The following is a 23,834-nucleotide window of genomic DNA, read 5'->3' as shown; positions in this document are numbered from 1 at the left end:
GGAAAACATTCATTAATTTTTATGTGATCATACACATATAATAAATTGAGATTTACATTTCTTGCCATTGGAATATTGATGATTTTCTACTGGTTCATTCATGATTTTCTTGTTCATTTTCATTGATTATCTTTGTTTTGTTTTGTAATCTGACAACCTTAGGAGCGGGAAATATTTAAAAAAAAAAAAAAAAACTTGAATAATTCATAAAAGCATTTTTTAATGGGTATAATTTTTATTTAAATTTGCGATTCTGTAATTTTAATTTCGGATAATACTTTATGTAAAATGAGTTGTAAAATATACAATGGGCTTATCATTTCGCTATGAAAATTCATTTGAATCTGAAGTATAGATATATTTTATATATATATATGTTTAAGTTTTATTCAAACTATTTGCAAGTAAATGTTTGAAAATTTTTTAATAAATAAATAAGAAAATGTATCTTCAATAGACATAGATAAAATTGACTGAATATTCAATTTTAATCATTTGTATGTCAGATAATATATAAAATTAAAAGATACAATTTTTAACACAGCATGAAAAAATTAGTAGGTTGGGAAATTACTTATACATTTTGGCCAGTGATATTTAATATAAAGAAAATTGCCCTGTAACGAATATTTATTACGGAAATTCTCTGTTAGATTATCATAGTATTTTCATAGTATCATAGTATTTTCATAAGTATTTTTAAGAACCGAGAAGGAAAAATAAACCCTAATATTATGCATATAATGGGGGTTCCAATGCATGCATGAAATTAGTATGAATTTTGATCTACTATAACTGATATTAAGTTGTAAAACTTCTTATGTAGATGCAAAAAACCATTAAAAAAAAGAATAATATTACTTTATATATGTAGATTTTGAGATAGTTTTATATGATTAAATGAAATAATCTCTTTGTTTTTTCATTTCCAGATGTTCTCTTTAAACATAATATAATTCATTCAAGTATTTTCTATGTGTAAATATTTATGCAACATTGTACATGAGAACTTTTTCATTATATTTTCTTTTAATCTTCTATCTTTTTCTTTTTATTAAAATGGCAATTAATTTATTTTTAACAAGCAAAATTATATTATTATCTCTTAAAGAAACCGATTTTCAAATTAGAGGATCAGAATATGAAAATGGCAATTTTGTTATAATTTTCCTTCTTAAAATATATATTCCTTTAGGGACAAGTAATAATAACAATAATAAATTCTTATATAAATGTATATAAAATATACATTTATACAATTTATTTGAATATTTATATAATGGGTAAAAAATAAATTATAATCTTGTATAAATGTAATCAAAATTAATGGTTGTGGAATTTCAATTTTGGAGTTCTGTTCAATATAATATTATTTACTCCTTAGTATTTGACATTTTCCAGCTATCTTTTATTTATATTAATTTTATTTAATAAACAATAAAACAAGTTTCTTATTAATTAAGTTAATTAAAGATCCTGTTGAAATTGAAATTTGAGGATAAAAGTAAATTAAATTATTATTGTTTCTTTTATTTATATTTTTGGAAAATTACTTTGATTTTGATTTAATATCTCCTATTTAGATATTTTTTTTCTGGAAGAAAGGGAAATTTTAGTAAATATTATTGGTCAATTTTATGAATTTTTACTTTTTGAAGATATTTAGAGTACGATATTTATGTTTGTAACAAGCTTTCTTTCTGTTTTAAGGATATTGGAAACCATATTTTACTTTATAAGGCAGCATGTCTCTTTCATCTAAAATCACAGATGATGAGATGAGGTACTTCCAATTTAAAGCCAGGCAACTGTATCTGCTTCGTAAAGAAGACCATGAATGGAATGAATTCTGCAAGAGGAACACTTGCACTTGTTGTACATGTCAAACAAATTCAGTTCCTAAAGTAAAGGAAGTTGGTGTCCAGTCTTTTCCCAAAAGAATCCTCCCTTCTTCAGGTATTTATCTATTTCATATAAACATTACACTAAAATTTTAAAAAATTTATTTGAATTTGTGGAATTTTTTATTTTAATTTAGATTCTTTCTGTTATTTAATAAATCTATGAAATAAGTTGATATTTAGAACATATTGTATGTACAGAAGTGATAGTATAAATTTTCCGACAGGAGAGCAAGACATCTCTGATAGAGTAGGGGAACACATGTAGGCACAATTTCTCTAATTTGGTTTCAAAATAGCATACAAAATTGATACATATTAAAATCAAGGTGATTACGTATTTTATAGATGATTTAATTATAATAAATAATTATTTACAATAAAATAAAATATAACAAATCAGTAATTTTATCTCAATTGAAATGTATTGCTCTGATATTGGAAACAAATTTTCACCTTTATTTAAATTTTATAACAAAATAAAATAATAGCCCAAATGAGCAAAGATAATTATTAGTTTGTTACTACTGAACAGTATATCAGGTAAATTAAATTAAATTTATCTGAATTAAGTGAGTATGACATGAAATGAAATCAATCCATTCAAATTTTAGTGAATTTTCAAAATCAAATTTGGGTTGTTTACGAAAGTATCAAAAATATTTATTGTTATTATTTTTGATGAAATAAATATTTATTTTTCAGCTATACACTTATAAAATACTTATACTTATTTGACATAAAGGTTACTATTTCTCAGCAAAAATAAGAGTATTTGTACCATTTTTTAAAAAACTGAAAACTATTTTAGGGTGAATATTTCTTCTGATAAATGTGTATTTTTTTTTTTCTTTTTCTTATGCTTAAAGGTTATATTTTTCAGTTCTTCAAATTAAACCAACTATTAATTCTTTAAAATAAGAATTAAGATGAACAACATAAAAAAGTATTCATATGTTGTAAAATTCTTGCAAATAATCTCTTAAATATTATAATTGTTTGAAAAAGGTTTTTCTGGAAATTTAATGTACATTAAATGGTAACAGAAGAAAATATTTAATTAGGGAAAAAAATTTACTCAAATTACATTCAAAGTATAGAATATTCTAATTATTATTTGTTGGTTATTTGAGTAATTAACATTACATAAAAAATAGTTTAGTGATATACTTTAGGAATATTTTGAGTTGTCATAAAAGTTGTCTTGCAAAAAAATAAGGAATTAATTGAAATGCACCTTTTATAACATTCTAGTGTGTCAAATAATCAGTAGCAATTAAAAAATATAAAAATAATCAAAGAATTTTCAAAGTGTAATCATTTTAGTACAGGATTGATTAGTGTTTCAATGTTATAAATGTATGTACTAGGTTTTCATTAATTACAGTTTTAAATGGAAATGACTTTTGATTTGTTGCAAATTATAAGTTTTAATTAAAAATGTGAAAAAGGATTCAATAGATAATATTTAATAATAACTGGATTGTATAAAGTGACAATTTTCAGGGGAAACACAAAAGTGTAGCCTTGGACCTTCCTCCTAAAAATATTCTTTTTTAGAAGTTATAACCAACATTTTCAAAATCTCTTATTAGATTATTTATCATTAATGTTAAATACAACTTTATGAGTATTGAATCTTCAGCAGAAAATAGATTTTTTACTAGCAGAAATGATTTTTTTTTTTTAAATTGAATATTATAGTTGAGAAACATAATAAAATAGGGAAGAAGTCATCTTAAATTGTTTCCTTTTTAGTCCTCTCTCATTATAAATATTCAAAATGATATCTAGTGATGGAATGGAAAATCATTTTATTTTAGGGTTGTTGGTTGATTAAGATTTGCATTATATTAGTAATAATGTATCTGTTTCATTTTTTTCAACAAGTATATCTGATAAATGTATTTCATTATTTACAGCAAAAAGCACAGCTGCTATATCACATTCCAATAATAAGAATCTACCACAGACTCTAAATGAAATAAAAACAAAATTGGAAAAAATTGATCTTACTTTATCTGAAATGAAAGTACCTGCAAATGGGATGAAAGAAATGACAAGACCTAAGGAAATCTTTGATAAAGTATGTGAATTTTTTAATCTAAATGCAATTCTCAATTTTTAAAACATGTTGTTTTTATTAAATTTGCTGTCACCTACTTTTACTGTAATGATTAAAATAAACAAGTAAACGTATTTGCACGTTAACCTCATGCCAGTAATTAATTATTTAAAAAAAAAAATCACCTGTGATGTCATGGGTTATGGTAATCAACTATATGAAAGCACTAAGTTGTTAAAGATCATATTTGTAGGTTCTGATACTATATCTGCCTATGGATATGGTGTTATTTATTAGCTGGCATGCAGTTAATAAATAAATAGCAAACAATTATTAAAAGTATACATTTTTTTTTGATGGAGTTAGATACTCTGTGCAGAAAGTTCACACAAAAAGAAAACTTTTTATAATTTTTCCTGGATTTTTATTAAAAAACAGTTGTAGATGCTCCCAAATAAGAATAAAAGTAATGAGATATTTAGATTAAGATTTAATGAGGCACAGTTATTTTAATAAAATCTATAATTTAAGAATGGTATTGAAGAGAATCTCTTAAATTGAAGCACAATTTTGAATTATTTTTGTTTTAAATTCATTTCTTTTCTATGTTAGTTATAGAAATAAGATGGAATCTTGTTATTTTTATTCAAAAATTAAGTGAGTATTATTTTTATTCAAAAATAAAATAAAAAATCTTACTGCATCAACAATTTCTTTCTTAAAATTTTATTTGATCCATGTTGATGTTGTTTTTGTTCACACTTTTACTTTTAACTATTGATAAAGACAAGACATTTATCAGTAGTAAAACTCTACATTAATCCTTATTCACTTTCTGAAATATTAATAGCTTTTTTCTTTTTCTTTTTTAGCAACTAACATTCCCAATAGAAAGTGATATGGCTGAATCAGTAAAAAGTGTTATAAATGGTAAGCTAAAAAATAGTTAAAAAAAAAAAACTGTGCGATATGTATGAAGGGAATATAAATTTATGTTTTAATGTATAATACATTTTCCTATGAAATGTTAATGAAGTATTTAAAAGTGCGAAATTAATTATGTGTAAAAATATCAAAAGTGATGTATTCGTAGACGATTTTTATGATAATAAATTGAAATATTCATTTAATTTTTAATTACCATTCTATGAAATTTTCTGGCTTTGCTATCAATATTTACCTTCTTCTGTTTTATTTAAAATATGCATTATTATCTTCATTATAAAAAATTAATATTAAAGAAATCAAAATAATTTTTCCCCAAGGACAAATTTTTAAATTTTTATTTAAATTTTGGTCAAGAGTTTTTTTAATAATAATAAATTTTTTATAATAGAATTTTCAATAAAATTTCTTTAATCATTTTTTATTAAGTTCTTCTATGTTTGGTAAGGATATTTCTAACATAAGAAGTTTTAAAATATTTTTGTTGGCAATTTAGTGTTTTAAAGCAGATTATTTTTGTCTGAAAGTATAAAGGTAGAAAAGTTCATCCTACCCCATTGCTGTTTTTGCATCTAATTTTATAAAACTGGAAATATGGGAAAAAAAAACATAAAGGAATGTAAGCAAAGAGAACTGACCAATGAGTTGTCATATAGTTTTGGGCTTTTATCATTTAGTTTGAAACAATGCACTGAACTGTACTGAATTTTTCTCAAAGTCCTGTCATGAGAACTATTACAATAAGTAGCTCTTCTAGAAGGGATCCACCTAAACAATTTTGCTGTTATTTATAATATAATAAAATCCTTACTATTTTATCTGAAATCACTTTAAAATATTTATTTAAGTTAAAGGGTAATAACACTTTATTTATTTACTTGCATTTTATTAAAATTTAACCCTTTACACTTAAGAGATGACTCAGTCAACATTTTTTTTATTGCAGCAATGTATTAATCAAAGACAATGCAGTTAAATAGCTGAACATAAAGATAATAAAAAAAGAGTTTATTTGAACATCATTATTTCATTCTACTTCGGTAGCGCATTCCTTTTAAATATGTTGTTCGGAAACTGGTGCATTGTAAGAGAAAATTTAACTGGAAGATTGATATTAATGCTAAACTGCTCAATTGAATTGGAGTCTTTTATTTACTAAAAATGCTTTATTCATGCATTAAATTAAGGATCAAAGTTAACTGAACCATATTAAATTATTGAACTATAACTGCTCATAAGTAAAATAAATATATATATATTTTGCAATTTTAGATTTTATTTAATCTTTTCTAGAAAGAAAAATGCATTTGATACAAAATAGCCTGAAAATGAGTTTGCAGAGACTGCATTCTGCTGCTGTAAAGATCACAAGACCCGATTCTAATGTTAAAATTAAAAAAAAGAGTACTGGGTATTTCATTCCTCGAGAGCTGGAGGTAGTATTATTTTTACACCCACTCTAAAAATTTATTAAGTTCAATAAAAAAAAAAATAATAATTTTGTTGTTTTTATATTTTTCAACTGTTTCTTGGTAGCAAAATTAATTTTCTGAATTACTAATTATTAGAGATAAATATAGAACATTGATGTGCATGATTGGATTTTTCTGATAATAGATTCTTATGGGATAAGGATCCAGTTGTATAATGCATAAAATTGATTCTGTGTATATATAGGATACTTGGAAAACATCTAGTAACATTTTTAAACATGTAGTAAGGATAGCACTCAATATTTTTTTATGATGGAAATCAGTACTTTTTTTCATAGAATGCATGCCCAGAAATAATGTGTTTAAGTATCAGTAGATGGTGCAGGCATTCAATATAATCTAGGAGTAAAGGTATCGCTTTTTCATGGATATTTTCATTCAAGTTATGGGCTGATACATTGCATGATTACTGATTGGACTTGAGTTCTTAGTGTACATCAGTATGTATGTTTACATCACTTAGATGGACACACATTTTCCATCTTCCTGCAAGAGATATTGCTGAAACTGCTAGCTGAAATTCATGTTTCTTTTTGGAGCTGAATTTTTTCAATAAGATGATACTCCCACATATTTTATTATTGCCCAGAATTACCTGAACTCAATGTGCATAAATATCAGGATAGGCCGAGGTGGATTTGTTGTTGGTCATCAGAATTGTCGCATTTATCAAATTTAGATTTATTTTTTTAGGGTATTTAATAGACATCACTTATAGTATATTTATTGATTTGCTGCTAGACTATCTGTTGCTGCTACTGGAGATGTGAAGTATATGCCTGGCATCTCTGAAAATATACAGTCATCTATGCACTGTGAGTGTGAAATATGTATTTATGTTAGTGGTCATTCATTTGAACATTTGGTATAAAGTAGTGCTCATTAAACATTTTGTTGTTTAATATCCATTGATCTGTTTTTCTTTCACCTTTTGTATTTTCCTTGCAACAAGTGCTTAAATGAGTCACTTCTGAACACACATTCCACGACACAGTGGATTAGTGCCTTTTACTTCTCCTCTTTTAAAATTTTGCCATATTTTTCTAAACATTCTGTATTTTGTTAAAGCACATTTTATGTCTTTGCAGAGACAGAGAGTTGCTGCAAGGCGAGCATATTTGGCATCTTTAGGCAAGACTGTTGTTGAACCAAAGGTTTTACCTCACTCTATCAAGGAAAAAGCTGGTGCTAGAAAAGATAACCTGAAACCCAAAGTATTGAAAACTACTGCAAAATCTAACTTGTGAGTGATATAAATAGTCATAAATTTTTAAAACTTTGTTTGACTTTAAGATTAAATAAATTATCTGACTTTTTAAAATCCAAATGGGAATGATGTGTCTTTTATGTCACTTGATTTTAGTATCTGAAATAAGCAAAATTAGAAAGATACATCACAATGTCTATAAGCAAAATTATGGAATAATTGTCCATTGGCATATTTTACTATCAAATAGACCATATAGAAGATGCAACATATGTACAAAATATAAGTATAACAAAACTACTTGGGTATGTAAGAAATGTCTTGTTCCTGTGATATTCCTGATTGAAATAATTTCAAATAATAACTATTTCTATTTGATCCGAACAAGTTTGCAAAGGGTATCTACTAATTAACTTACTGATTAAAAGATTGAATGGAATATATTTTTAAATTTTTATCTTTCAAAACAAGTTATCCTATCAGATTCAGAACAAATTTTTGGCATAATTGCAAATGAATACAAACTCATTACCATTTTGATATCTTATTTTGCTTAATTTTGAAATCAAGCCATAATATTAAAATGATCACTATTTTCGAATTTTCACTTTTTATTGTCATTTTTTATTAATTCAAGCCTTAATTTATTAGTGAAATTTATTAATCAAACCTCAATTAACAAGCACCTTACATAATGAGCAAACAAAATATATATAAAAAAAGGACTCTCTTAATGAGAGATGTTTCACAAAATGATTGTCGAAGAGACAGCATGACATCAATACTGGATTGTTTTGTATCAATCTGTGTTGAGTGCTTGTTTGAAGAAAACCTTTATATCTGTCTAGAAAAACTTTTGGTCCAATAGCTTTATTGAACATGACTCTGAGGGGTTTTAGGAAGTGTTTGTGGAGCCTTAATCAATTAGATTATGTCTCTGACCAATTTTATGGGACTGGAGGTGGTTAGCAATGGCATCGATGAGCTGGTGGAAGAATATAGCCAGAACTACTGAATGCAGCTACATTCTGTATCTGCAAAAAGTTCCGAAGGGCAGGAAAAAATAATAAATGCATCAAAGCAACAATCTTTCTGTAAAATGAGGGAAATATTGAAAGCATGTGAAATTATTGCATCATATTCCAAGAAGTATCAGTCTAAAAAGATAATATCTATGCACACTACAAATTTATTTAATGATAATCTGTGCCTCATTCTTGACAAATTTTAAAGCATAGCCAAAGACAAATTTCTTTATATGTTTTTCTTATTAAAAAAATCACACATTATAGATAATATATTATTTTATTACAAATTTGAGTAATTTTTTTCTGGTAGAGATTGCATTGCTCTATTTTACATAGTTTTCTATGAAAAAATTATTTCTCCTAATGATTGTATTGCATTATGAGTAACTCTGAAAATATAGTTTATTTTTTCATGATGAATAGATTTCTATTTAAAGCATGCTTTTAATAAACTTACAAGATTTTTTTTTCTTTACTTATAGTCAAGCAAGGTTTAATTTAACACATAAACAGTGAAGACAAATGTTGTATATGTGTCCATTTTTAAATATTTCAGCAAGAAAGTTTTTATATTAGTTGAAGTTTCAACATCTGTTTTTCAGATTAAAATTCAAATTGAAGATAAGATGAAAAATATTAGGGAAATGCATAGTACAATATATAAAATGATGTAAGGCTCTGAAATAATAGATTACATGTCACTATTTTGAAACTTTTTATTATTTCTTTGCAGGCAAAAGTTTAATAAGAGTAATAATCAAAAAGAAGAAGAATGTACTTTAGTTGAATCCAACGACTCAGCTGAGACAAAAGTAATTTTTTTTCATGGTTTATTTGCTGATTACAGTTGAAAATGTTGGTATTCATCTAAAAATTCAAAAAAAAGACATTAATCTAATAAATGTAATCTAACTTATCATTTCAAATCATTTTTTTTAAATCAATATCTTATAAAATAATTTATTATGAAATTGATATCAATATATACTTATTTAATCTTAAAAACTGGTTTTATGACTTTCATGTACAGCTCCAGATTTTCAATGGCTGAAGAAATTTAGATGTAATCAAATGAATCATATAAATTATTATCATTATTTTTTTGATAATTTTTTGGCATCTGTTTTTTTATTGTCAAGTTAACGATGTTGTTTTAAAATTGAGCGAAACGAAATTCTACATTATTTAACTTTAAAATGCCAATCAAATTTTTATTCAATAAGCTTTTAGATGATCATTAATTAAGAAACTTATTACATATTTCTTCTTTCCTTTTAAATTTTTATCCTATGTCTGCATTGTCTGTTTTTATCTTTTAAAAAGTTGCATTCCAAAATGTTACAGTGTTTATCAAAGAGACCAAATCACACAAATACTAAGTTTAACTATGTAATACATAATTTTGCTCCTTCTCTCTCTCTCTCTTAAAAACAAAATTCTATTTCTGTATTTTTAATTTTAAGAAAGAGAAATTTTCATTAGTATTTGCATTGCTTTCCAATTGTCTATTTGGAATATTTTCAGTTAATCCATTTGTTATCATTTTTGAGGGAAGAAGGGAGAATATAATTTATTTCTCAAAAACCTTCTTTTGATGTAATGTGTACTTAAAAAATATATAGTTTATCATTATATAAGAAAAAAAAAAAAACCAAACTTACTGTTATAAACATAATAGTAACTCAATAACTCTGGGGATAAATAAGAAAAACATGAAGTGTGACTGAATTCATTAGAATATTTTATTCGAAAAATATTTTAATAGAAACTTCTGCAGATATTTTAAAATATGTAATTAATCTTTCTTCATCAATAATCACTTGTTAAAATCATAAATATTAATTTACCATCTATAGCAAATCAAAAGTTCTTAAAAAAATTTTAAAAAATGATTAAGGATATTTAGACAAGTCTTATTGCATATGGTTAATGCAAAAATAATATACAACCATTTGAAAGGGCTGCATTAGCTGTACATAAATGAAAAGAATGGAATACCATTTATAATACTAATATTATGTCATATAATTTTATATTGGTTTCATTCCTATATTAACTTAATTGAATGAATGATGCAGCATAATAACAAAGAAAAGCAAGCTTTTACTGTGTTTGTGTATATATATATAAAGTAACAATAAAGATGAAACTTTTGCCTTGCCATATCATCCAGATGAATTGAATGACCAAGCTATTGCAATACATAATTTTGGGATTGTGATCAGCTCATATGAGCAGCACATTCATATTTGTTGTCATTTTATTTTATCCATCAACTCAAACCAATTTTACAAGCTTTGGGATAGCTGGACATTTGGGGAATAATAATAATAATATAAACAGCATACTAATCCCTCATACTATGATGATCAACTATGGGAGTCCATCTAGAGAGTAGCACAACAATAATGAAAGCTTGATGTCTCTGCATTTGAGGTGCTTTTCAGTAGAATAGATACTTAAAATAAGTTGTCTGTTTTAATATAAATTTCACAATGTTTATGGATGAATGTTGGTCACTTTGAAAATCTCTGTGTGTCACCACTGCACATTATTTTGGGACATTAGAAATTACATGATGGTAATACTTCAAATAATCAATCTTTCTAAGTATAGTACTTTGTTGCTGGGACATCATGAAATAACTCTGGAAATGCTTTATATAAAAATATACAATGTGTTCTCTTTTGAAGTCACACTGACCAAGTATGGGATGGGTAAATAATCTCGCTCAATGCCAGCATAAATGTTGTTGGCCACTAGTATTGATGATGTATTTTAAAATGCATACATGTTATCATTTTTAATAATTTTGTTAAAATGACTTGCCTATGTATTCCAGACTTAAATTTTGTGTATGTATGTTTGTATTTTCATTTGATGAATTAATTTTATGTATTTATGCTAATTCAATTTTTTATTCTTTGAAAGCGCATATGTAGTTTATAAATGGAGTGCAAAATAAACGGATGAATTCTATATGATATGAAACTATACTTTATTAATATGTTTATTTTTATATAGGATGAAAATATTGAAACTGCCATAGATGCAATAATGGATGATGTATTGGGTGAAACAGTTTTAGTTATTAATAAAATCAAACAATCAAAAAGTGGGAAATCCACATCCCTTATACAAAATACAGAGGTATGTGAAATGCATTATAATATATTTGTATATGAGATAAGTTTCTCTAGTAAAACTTTGAGAAATTTACTACTTTAATTTTTCAATGAACTGTTTATTATCAATTCTGTTTTATTAAAACATTACTAAAATTGTATATTTTCATACCATATGAAGAGTAAGCAATTATATTGAATCCATTTCTAATAAATAAATTGTTGATATGTGAACATTTAACATCTTTTTTAAACTTTATTTTAAAACCTTGATAACACAATTAAGAAGAATTTAGAAATAAATAATTCATAAAATTGGATACATGCATTTTCTCTAATACTATATATCTAAAAATTATTTATTCAATTCAAAATTGTTTAAAAGAATAATGAATAAGTTTTGCCAGTTTTTCTTTTTCATTCAAGTTTCAATTATTCATGACATATTCAGCAATAATTTAATCTCAATGAATTATTGAAAAATTTAATATTGTTTTGTGTTCCTCCTCTTTGTAGTACATTTTAATTCATTTTTCATGTTTTCCAAAAAAAAAAAAAAAAAAGCTACTAATCTTTATTTAACAGAATCATTCTTATTTAGCAGGTTGCAAATAATTCATCTTTAAGGAATCTGTCAGTGAATTTAGATTCTAAAGAAGCTGATGCTGCAATGGTAGAGCAATTTCAGAATAAACTGGAGAAAATCAAACATCTGCATTGTGCTAAGAACGGAAGTGAACCAAGGTATGAAGTAACATATTCATTCTTGTTCATAACTTTAAACATATCTTTATAATTTATCATGGATTTTGTTATAGTAATTGTAGTGATTGGATTTTGAAGCGTTAAGAAAATAAACGTTCATAGATGGCGCTAGGCAACTAGCGCGAGTATAATTCAAAGAGTGATGTCATTCGAGTGTTGGCTCTTGGTGGAGAAGGAGTTTCTGAGCAGAGTAACTCGAACGAATCTGAAATAAATCTGTTAAGTTTTCTATTTGCCTAATTTTTTTCAAAGCACTCACGAACCAGCCACGACATTTGGCGCAGTCGACCAGATTGAGAATCGAGTGCTATTTTTGACGAACTTGAAATCGAACTTTATTTGATAAAGGTGTGTGCTTTCGTTATCGATATGGCCTTCCTAGGCAGTGCGAAAAAGGAAGATTTGAAGTTGTTGGCGGAAGAGCTGGGTGAAACTGTTTCATTAGAGATGAAAATTGTGGACTTAAAAAAATTAATTATTGGAAGTGAAAATTACAAGGAAGAGTTTGTGAAGAAACAAATGATAGTTATCATAGAGGATAGAAAAGAGAGAGAAGATCAAAAACGAAAGCAAGAAGAACGAGAATTTGAAGAAAGAAAAATTAAAGAAGATCAAAAACGAAAGCAAGAAGAACGAGAATTTGAAGAAAGAAAAATTAAAGAAGAACGAGAATTTGAAGAAAGAAAAATTAAAGAAGAGTGGGAATTGCAGGAGAAAAAGGCACAAGAAGAACGAGAATTCGAACTTGAGAAACTGAAGCTGCAATATTCCAGTGTACCCGTGGATGTCGAATTACGAACTCCCAAGATAGAACTCAGGCACGTGATGCAAAAATTCGATGAAAAGAACAGTGATATCAGTTTATATTTGCTGTTGTTCGAGAGACAAGCCGAGTGGGCTCAAATAAAACGAGAAGATTACGTGTCGCATCTATTAGGATTATTGCCAACGGATATAACCCAACTCATCGCTCGAGAGCCAATCGAGAAAGTTAAGGACTATGACCACATCAAGAATTTATTAGTGAAACGATTTAAACTCAGCCCGGAAAAATTCAGGCAAAAGTTTATGACTCATTTTAAAAGACCGGAGACTACCTGGTGCGATTTTACTTACGAACTTAAAAATTATTTTGAGCAATGGATTCAAGGATTGGAAATAACTACTTTTGAAAGTTTGTCGGGTTTAATCATAACAGAACAGATAAAGCGAAAAGTACCTACGGATATTAAAGAACATTTTATTGATGTTTGGTCACAATTCACGAATCCAAACGAAACTGCAAGCAAATTAGATGATTATGAAAATGTGCGATCAAACAGTGTGAGGAAAAAGAAAGAACTATATCAAGAGAATAACTGTTCTAAACATCAAACCTACGACGAAAGAGAAGAGAGATATTTTTCGGAACGGAAATATGTACCCCCGCATCAACGAGAATTCAGAAACAAAAACTTTCATAAAAACGAAACTACAAATTCAAGAAAAGTAACAAGGGACTGTTACGTTTGTGGATTGTCGCATTTTGCTAGAGACTGCCCAAATAGACATAAAAAATCGCAGTTGAGAGAATCTGCGGCAGAAAAGAAACGGGAAGACATTTTAACCGCGGAAATTCAGTCGGAATTAATTAATGGTGAAAAAAGCTTAAATATCAACCCTTTACAATACGTTGATATTTGTGTGGACAATAGAGAACTGAAAACCCTATTTAACTCAGGTGCTATGATACCTGTTTTAAATTCTAAATATGTGTCGAGTGAACAAAAAGAAAAAGGAAAAATCATTTTAAAAAGTGCATTTGGAGAAAGGATTAACGCTACTCTTTCGAGTTTCCAAATATCATTAAAAGATAAAAACAACGAAGGATTTTCCAGACCTATTGAGATAGTTGCAGCTGTCACGGATAGAATTCAAGAGCAATTCATCATCCCCCCCCTCTGTATTAAATTTATTGGGAGAAAGCATAAACCACAGCCGCAGCAAAACTCGTCTGGATTAGAGGCGCCGATGGAAGAGAGCTTTGATGAATTTATGATTTGTTGTGGAATTAGTCAGAGCGAAGAACAACCGATCGGAAATGAAAGCGATTCTTTGGATAAGAAAAACAAAATTAATGCGTTGAAAGAAGAACAAAGAAAATGTGATACTTTGCTGTCAGTAAGAAAAAATTTATCCCTTGGAAAAGGAAACTTTTTTATGAATGATGAATTAATATTCCACCGGGATAAAATATTAGGCGAAAAAGTGAATCAGTTGGTTTTGCCCAAAAATAAGAGACAGCAAGTTCTTAAATTAGCACATGAATCAATTTTCGGATGCCATATGGGATTAAAAAAGACTAGTGAAAGAATTAAATACAGTTTTTATTGGCCAAATATGACAGATGATATTAAAAACTTTTGTAAATCCTGTAAAGAATGCCAGTTGAGGAGTCCGGAAAAAATGATTGATAAAATTCCTATTACTCCTGTTCTCCGTCCGGAATTGCCATTTGAGATAGTAAATATAGACTTAATAGGACCCATTGAACCCCCTTCTGCTCGTCGGCATAAGTATGTATTATGTCTAATGGACCAGCATTCTCGATGGCCTGAGGCTATCCCTCTTCGTTCGTTAACGGCTAAAGCTACGTGTGATGCTTTATTGGAGATATTCATGCGGACTGGAATACCCAATGTTATTGCAAGTGATAATGGAACGAACTTTATTTCTAAGTTAACCCAGGAATTTATGAAAAGATTAGGTTGTGCTCCCAGATTTACTACGCCTAACCATCCAGCTGGGAATGGCCTTATAGAAAGATATAATAGGGTGTTCAAAAATTCACTCCATCACATTATCAGAACTGATCCGAGTAATTGGGATAAATACATCCCGTATATGCTTTTTGCGTACAGGGAAGTTCCTAACTGTACGACGGGTGTATCACCATTCAAGTTGATGTATGGACGTGAAGCAGGAGGACCTCTCAGTGTTCTAAAATCGAGCTGGTGTGGTGATATTGCCATTCCGTTAAACATGGAGAAATCAGTTGTGGATTATTTACAGGAGCAAAAAATAAACTTAGAAAGAGCTGCAGAGGAAGCATATCTCATCGCTTCTGGTAAACAACAGGCATATGCAGAATATTTTAACCGCCGAACCGCTTCTAAGGAATTTAAGCCAGGTGACCAAGTTTATTTATTAATACCTGATTCATCGAACAAATTGTATGCCCGTTGGACTGGTCCTGGAGAAATGATCGAGCATTGCCGTCCACATTCATATAAAGTAAAACTTAGCAATGGAAAAATTCGGCATTGTCATGCAAATAAAATTCGGAAATACTATCCTAGAATTAATGCTGTAGGCATGATCTTTGAAGATGATGCAGACTTTGGAGAAGTTTATTCATCCCCCAGTTATAAAAATGTATGTTACCGGAAAGAGATATTTGATCAAGTGGATTTGCGACATCTTTCTGAGGAAGTGAAATGTCAAATCCTGAACTTATTGTGGAATCATCATTCAATATTTACCGGACAAGTTAGAGTTGCAAAGGTTGGTCATCACAAGATAAAATTAGAGGACGATAAAGAAAGGAAAAAACCTTACGTGTACAGGATTCCTGAAGCGTTGAAACCTCAAATAGACTCCCAAATCGAAGAACTCCTAAAACTAGATCTAATCGAAGAGAGCTCAGCTGACATTGCTTATCCTATAGTCTGTGTAAACAAGAAGGATGGATCTATCAGGATGTGCGTGGATTATCGAGCTTTGAATGCAGTGACTAAAACCGACGATTTCCCCATGGAAGACGCAACGGAATTAATATATTCCATAGGACAGGCAAATGTGATTAGTGTGTTAGATCTTTTGAAGGGGTACTATTCGCTTCCCATGGAAGAAGATTCGCGGGATTATACATCTTTTAAGACCCATAGAGCACAATATCGTTTTAAGGTAATGCCTTTTGGGCTGAAAAATGCAGCTGCAACTTTTCAAAGGGAAATGAACAAAGCATTGTCGCCATACAGAGAATTTTGCCGTGCTTATATTGATGACATTGCTATATTCTCCAATGATATTTCCTCTCACTTGAAACATCTTCATTTGGTGCTGGATAGATTGGAAGAGCTGCAATTCACTGTTAATCTTTCAAAGTGTGCTTTCGCGAAATCTGAAATTTCATACCTGGGACATATAATTGGCTCAGGAAAGCATCAAGCTGATCCAGCTAAGTTAGAAACGATCTCTTGTTTGCCCGTACCTGAAACCAAGAAACAACTACGTAGTGCTCTTGGCCTGTTCAACTATTATCGTGATTATATTGCGAATTTCGCCGAGATTGCCTTTCCATTAACGGAACTAACAAAGAAAAGAAGCCCTGATGTATTAACGTGGTGTGAAATGCATAGTGTTGCTTTTGAAAAATTAAAATCAGCATTGTTACACGCTCCTACTCTACACACTCCGAATATGAGCAAACCCATTGTGATTCATTGTGATGCCTCGTCAATCGGGATTGGCTCGTGTTTATCACAGACTGTTGGTGGAAAAATGTGCCCTATCGCTTATGCAAGTCAAAAATTAAACAAAAGCCAACAATCTTGGTCGACAATCGAACGGGAAGCATTTGCTATAGTTTGGAGCTTGAAAAAGTTTGAAACCCTTGTGTTTGGATCCGAGATCCACATTTTTACCGATCATAACCCCCTTCCTTATCTGACCAAGTGCGCTCCTCAGTCATCTCGACTACAAAGGTGGGTATTTGCCTTGCAGAGATTCAACATAACATTAAAACATTGCCCTGGTTCTAAAATGCCGCATGCTGATGCCCTGTCACGTTTATTACCAAAATAGACTGAAAAACATTTTTTTAGTACTAATATCATTTTTCTGTTTTATATATCAATATGGGATTAGTGACTATAAAATAATAATAATTTATGCTTGATATTATGTATATTTGTTTTAATGTTTTTTTTTTGTTATTATCATTTTCTTAATATGTTGAATAATTGGTATTCGCAAGTTTAAGAGTATAATGTGCAAAACTGTTTGAAATAGGATTGGTTACAGGAATATAACTTTTTCTAGTGTTTGTTATAAATTTTCATTCAGCAGTTTTGGTTATATTTGAAATATTATTTGAGTAATGTTTATCAAGTGAAATCCTTTCTTAATTATGTATTAATGTTTACTAAGTGATTATATTCATTACAAATTTTTGTTTATTAGTTGATAAGTGATTATATACATTATTAAGTATATATTAACTGATAAGTGAGTTTCTTATTATCAAGATGGTATTTGTATTCAATTGTGCATTTCTTATTTTACCTCGTTGCTTTCTTAAATGTTTGTTAGTAATTAGTTATTCATTCGAGTTAACTTTGCATTTGTGTTTATTTTTATTTGGATAATTTGATGTTATTAGATACGTTTTAAAATCCAATTCATAATTTTAATTCAGAGGTATGTTTATGTTTTCATATAAACACTACTCTTACGTTGGGGGTGTAGTGATTGGATTTTGAAGCGTTAAGAAAATAAACGTTCATAGATGGCGCTAGGCAACTAGCGCGAGTGTAATTCAAAGAGTGATGTCATTCGAGTGTTGGCTCTTGGTGGAGAAGGAGTTACTGAGCAGAGTAACTCGAACGAATCTGAAATAAATCTGTTAAGTTTTCTATTTGCCTAATTTTTTTCAAAGCACTCACGAACCAGCCACGACAGTAATATTAAGTGCTTATTATTGATTCAAAAGCAGTAAGACCCAATATATATAAAAATATTAGTTTTTTTGGGGGGGGGCAAAACTATGAAACAGCTATCAATAGGCAGTTATGCTCTTTGTTATGTATCGGTACTAGCATAAACTCGACTAATTAGTTAATGTGCATATATAAGTTGGAAAAGAAGGTTATAACTTAGCTTCCATAATACTAAGTTAAGACAATTAGATATAAAAGAAACAAAAATGATAGCATGAAATCAAATGAAGAATCTGTGTAGGTGCAGCTAAAATAATTATTGCAAGAGCTTAAACTTCCAAGGATATTTACTGTATATCATACAGGAAGATTTGGTTAGAAAGAAATTAGCAAATGAGTAGAAGTTAATATTACTTAAATATTAAAGAAATGAAAGTTAACCTTTCTGGCATGGGTCGTTAAAATTCTTGAAAAATAGTGGGGGAAACAAAACCAATCAATGTCATTAATAGGTTGTGTACATATGGATTTTGCTGTCAAATTTTTTTTTAACTTGCCTCCATTTGCAAGAAGTGGTGTCTTCAAATGAGGACATCGCCCATCTAGAGCAAACTCTGTGTAAGAAAATCTTTCGAAATAATTGCTTAAATTTCTTATGACATAAGCAGTAATTATAAATATTTTAGGTTTGCAGACACTTTTATTCATGTTCTAGGTAATTTGAAATATTTAAAGTGTTAAATATACAAAATATAATATATTTACTACAAAAGTTCTAAAATAAATCTTATAAATATAAACAATTAAAAAAATAAGCACTATTACAATTTAATACAAATTATAATTTAATTCAACTAAGAGTAAAAATTATCCAATTAAAATGCTAATAATAATTACAATTAAATTTTATTAATTATTTGTTAATTTTATTAATTAATAAAATGAAAAATATCAAATAAAAAAACAAAATGAAAAATAACTTATTATTTGGCATAAAAGCAGGTGGAAGTGTCTTTTCGTCATATATAATAAATTATAATAATAATAATGTTTATATAAGTAATGTTTAATCTCTCTTTAAGTGATCTAGAGTGTTGCCTTGTATACTAAATCAATTAATAAAATATTTATTACCATCTATTTACTTATTCTAAAATGCTTAAAATAATTTTGAATATTATGTTATACTGAAATGTAAAATATCAAATTTTCTACTTAATAAGCTATTGCTGATTGTTAGATCTATAAAGTATCTGCTTTTATATATGTTTTATGTATAACAAAACACACAATAATGATTTTTCATTATTCATTTTATGAACAGTATGTACGCAATTACTATTGAGAAATATCTGTGTCAATTAATGACACTTCTAGCAATTAAACAATTTAGTCAAGTTGTAATCGCTATATGCTTATCTCTTGAATCTGACGTATGGATAATGAAACATAATTAAGTTATTAATATAATCAAATTACTTTCAAACAAAGTAAACTACACTCATTTTCATAAATTAGGGATAATTCAGAGTCATGCAGAAATCGAACTCTAAAATGCATATATCACCTGTAAAATAACTACACACATCTTCAAAAATCATATGCAAATTGCAGGAAGCTACCAGATGACACCGATAGTACATCATAATGACAAGAGTGTAAGAGAGTGATGTATAAGGAATACAGGCAAAGAATTAAAATTGTTCGCAAGTGCTTTATAAACCTTTCAGTGCAAAAACCGCATAGTTATGACACAAAGGACACATTTGGATGATTTTTTACATGGTAGAATTATCAGCCATCTGGAATGTGGGCCTACCCAGCTGGAAGTGTCCAAGGAACTTGGAATCACCCAGAGTGCCATCTCCAGGCTTTGGCAACAATTCCAAGATGATGGTAATGTCAGTAGACATTATAGCACAAGTTGTCCCCGAGTTACAACGCCAAATGAGGACCGATATTTGGCAGTTACTGCCAAAAGAAACAGATAGAGCACAGCATCAGACATGTCTCGTTAATTCTCATCAGCCATTGGTATGACACTTTCTAGGCAGACCGTGTACAGACGTTTAGGGCAGATTGATCTATATGCTCATAGGCTTGTCAGATGTGTTCCACTTACTGCAACTCACTGTCGCCTGCGGTCAGCCTGGAGTAGAGAGCATGCATTGTGCACACTGCAACAATGGGCTTGTGTGATGTTTTTTGACGAATCCAGGTTTAGCTTGCATTCTGATTCTCCTCGGACTTTCATATGGAGAGAGCCAGGTACCAACCACCAAGAGAACATCATTGAACAACACCGTTACAGTGGTGCAGGATTGCTTGTTTGGGGAGGAATTATTCTGGGTTCCAGAACTGACCTGCTTGTTCAAATTGGTACCCTGGCAGGCCAAATCTATCGGGACATCATTCTGGAACAACATGTATGTTTGTACCATGTCTGGTACCATGGGCACAGAATTCGTGTTTATGGATGACAATGCCCGTCCTCACTATGCAAACATCGTAAACGAATGCCTTAGATCAGAGGATATCACCCGTATGGACTAGCCCGCATTCTCTCTAGACTTGAATTCAGTAGAGCATGTGTGAGACAAGCTTCGCTGACAAGTTTCAGCCCGTCAACCCCCTCCTACATGTCAGCTGGAACTTCAGAGAGCATTGCTTGATGAGTGATATAATATTCCCCAAGATTAGAAAGATAATTTAATACTCAGCATGCCTAGTTGTTGTACGGACTATATTTCATCGTCTGGGAGGCATATTATGCGTTAACCATCATACCAAACATGTATTATTGTTTTTGTGTGTGTGTGTAATTTGCTCCATGGAGCAAAAAATCGCAATTCTTATTAATGATATCAAACATATAGCATCTTTTTTGCTCTTTACCTTTTCTTTAATAAATAAGCTTTACAAATAAGTCACATTTGTTTTGCTTTTGATTCTTTCTTTTCCTGAACTTGCATTATTCTTAATTTATAGACATGAGTGTAAATAGATTTTACCATTCTGTAATTACTGGAAATTATATTATATGCTCGTAATTTAAATAATGTAAAAGAAAGAGTTATTCAAATAATGATTTCCAAACTCTGGAGAAGCTCAGTACCATATACAGATTGCATAGGAAAATCTAATAGTTTCTAAATCAACAAATGTTAGCAAAAAAAAAAAAAAACTGTGTATGCAGTATTTTTATATTCTGTATTGTTCAACAAATGTTTTGAAATTTATTAGTCCATTACCTCTAGAAGTTATTTACAATTATAGAAAATTGTTTGATAAAAAGTATTTTATTTTTACCCCTTGTTTGTTTTGAAATGCAGAGATAAACAGGGACCTGTTGAAATCAAGAAGATAACAGAAGCTGCCAAGAATGCAACTGAAAGTGAACTGATTATTTCTTCTAGTACTAATTGCAGTATCCAGCCTAAAAGTATACCTGAAATCAAGCATAAACAGATTCTAAGAGAACTTACATTTAACCCATTAAAGGGTAAACAAATTTCCAAATGCAGGAAAGATTTTTGGAGTTATTTGGATAGAATATCTCGCACTAAAAAAGGAAATTTTGATCCTTGGGCTTTATCAAATTTGTAAGTTTATTGTTTTTTTCCCTAAAAGGTTTTATTGAATTCATTATATAATTCATAATTTTACATCCAAAATTATTTATATTTTTAAAAATATAGTTCATTATTAATTTTTTTTTGTAAAATTAATCTACTCAAACCAATTTTTTAACTTTTTCCTTTTATAATTTTAACTACTATTCCAATTTATACACAAGTAATTAATTCAGAAATCTAGAAAGGGCAGGATAAGTAGTGATAGGAATTTTCAAAATTTCATTTTCAGTAATTTCTGTTTATAGAAATCTTTTTTGAAAATGTTATTTAAGAATTGTTAAAATATCCATAAAATTTGATTTCATATTCTGGATATAAAACATGATCTCTAATGAAATTAATTTTTTTTTTTTTTTCAAAAATAGCATTGCAAATTTGGTGGAGGACTTACCTACATGAAATGCATCATAAATGGTGCTGAAGTTTGTCAAGCTAATAAACTAATTCTTATTTCAAATGGAAAATAATAATAATAATAATAAATAAATAAATTTTGTGTAAATTTAATCTTTTAACCGGTTGGGATGTAGAAAGTAATCCCAGTGAATTACCAACAGTAGCTGAAAATAGTAAATCATTCTTTCTGTAAATCTTAAATCTTCAATTTCAGTTTTTTTTTACTTGTTCGATATAAAATTGCAGACTACTTTTAATAATTATTTATAAACACACAAATATGTCCTAATACTTTATAACAAAGCATATTTTTACATGGAATGGCTGCCAAAATTTATGAAATAATTCAGAAACAAATCTGGTGGTAGATTTTCAAAATCAGAACTTTGTATAATAAGAGAAGTCTATAGAATAAACTATTTGTTTCTATCTTTTATTATATAATCAACTGGTATTTTTCAACAGAACATTAGAAATTTCATTTTATTCCTAATATAAATTCACATTTAATATATAAGATAAGCTTGGTATTTGTAAATTACTAAGATTTTAGAGAAAAAAAATCCATAGGCTACATAGTTGATAATAAAAAGAGTTAAACAGTTGGAGCTCTTTAGTAATGACTGATTTAATATTATGATAAAATCATAGTCTTTAAAAGGAAAAGAAGAGCAAGATCAAAATAACTTATCCACAGTTCTTTCTGTATTTGGTTCATCAATTTTGCTTAAAGTATGAATCTATAGAATATGAAAAAATATTTTTACTATTTAAACCACAACAATAGTTTAATGCTTGCTGCTTCTTGTGTATATTTTTTTTAAAAAAATGTTTCTGTAAATGATTTTGCTGACTAGTCTAGATTTGGAGAAATGTCTGATTTACAAAAGTGGGTATTCATAAAATGTTGGCACTCTTATTTAGTTACGTTCTACTTTTCCACTTTTTGCAGAAAAATTGAATGTTTGGAACTTGTATAATTATAAGAATGCATTATGAAAATACGCCTTTACAATAATACTTTTAGAAAAGATTACCACTTATGTTATAACTAGCAATATTTTTCCAGAAGTTAAATTTTCAGCTACCAAAACCTATGCAATATCAAGCATAATTTAAACTCGTATTTTCTTCAATAGGGTTGCAGAATCCTTATTAGATGACTGCATTCAAGAAATTGCTGAAGAACTTCAAGATGTGCCAGCCTCTTTAATTGCAGATTTATATGACCAAGAATTTCTTCAGTCTATATAATAAGTGATTTTTAAACTATTTATTCAACACTAAAATTTTTTTATTTATTTTTTATTGTTTTATCTGTGATGCATTCAAAACATATCAAAATCTGTGATAAATGGAGCTACTGTATATTTTGGTGTTTTTTAGTTTCAATAAATGAAAAATTAACTTTTTAAATAATTGAACTATATGACAAATAGTCTAACATAAACAGTTTTATTTTCCAAATGTTTAAAATAAAAAAGAGAGAAATTACTAAATCAGATATTATAAAAACACTATTCCTTCTACATTTGTATAATATATAGCTTTAAGAAAACATAATATATAACAATA

General features: G+C 28.6%; 1 protein-coding gene across 6 annotated transcripts; it reads left to right on the top strand.

Annotated features, from left to right (window-relative positions):
• On the top strand, positions 1-23,614 carry LOC129969540 (uncharacterized). Of its 6 annotated transcripts, none has more exons than XM_056084153.1 (11): positions 1-92; positions 1,711-1,956; positions 3,824-3,987; positions 4,839-4,896; positions 6,205-6,347; positions 7,493-7,647; positions 9,373-9,451; positions 11,664-11,789; positions 12,366-12,508; positions 21,561-21,830; positions 23,399-23,614. In XM_056084153.1, exons 2-11 carry the CDS (start codon positions 1,746-1,748, stop codon positions 23,511-23,513), a joined length of 1,464 nt encoding a protein of 487 aa, XP_055940128.1. In that variant the 5' UTR covers positions 1-92; positions 1,711-1,745; the 3' UTR covers positions 23,514-23,614. The 6 variants fall into 6 exon arrangements, with proteins under 6 accessions (XP_055940128.1, XP_055940127.1, XP_055940130.1 ...); XM_056084152.1 differs by lacking the exon at positions 1-92 and adding an exon at positions 121-226; XM_056084155.1 differs by lacking the exon at positions 1-92 and adding an exon at positions 147-349 and having other exon boundaries at positions 1,741-1,956.
• Positions 23,615-23,834: the final 220 nt, after the last annotated feature.

The sequence above is a fragment of the Argiope bruennichi genome, chromosome 5 (assembly GCF_947563725.1).
Source record: "Argiope bruennichi chromosome 5, qqArgBrue1.1, whole genome shotgun sequence".
NCBI lineage: Eukaryota > Metazoa > Arthropoda > Arachnida > Araneae > Araneidae > Argiope > Argiope bruennichi.
The sequence above is the reverse complement of the archived record's forward strand: the minus strand, read 5'-3'. Positions and strand labels throughout refer to the sequence as shown.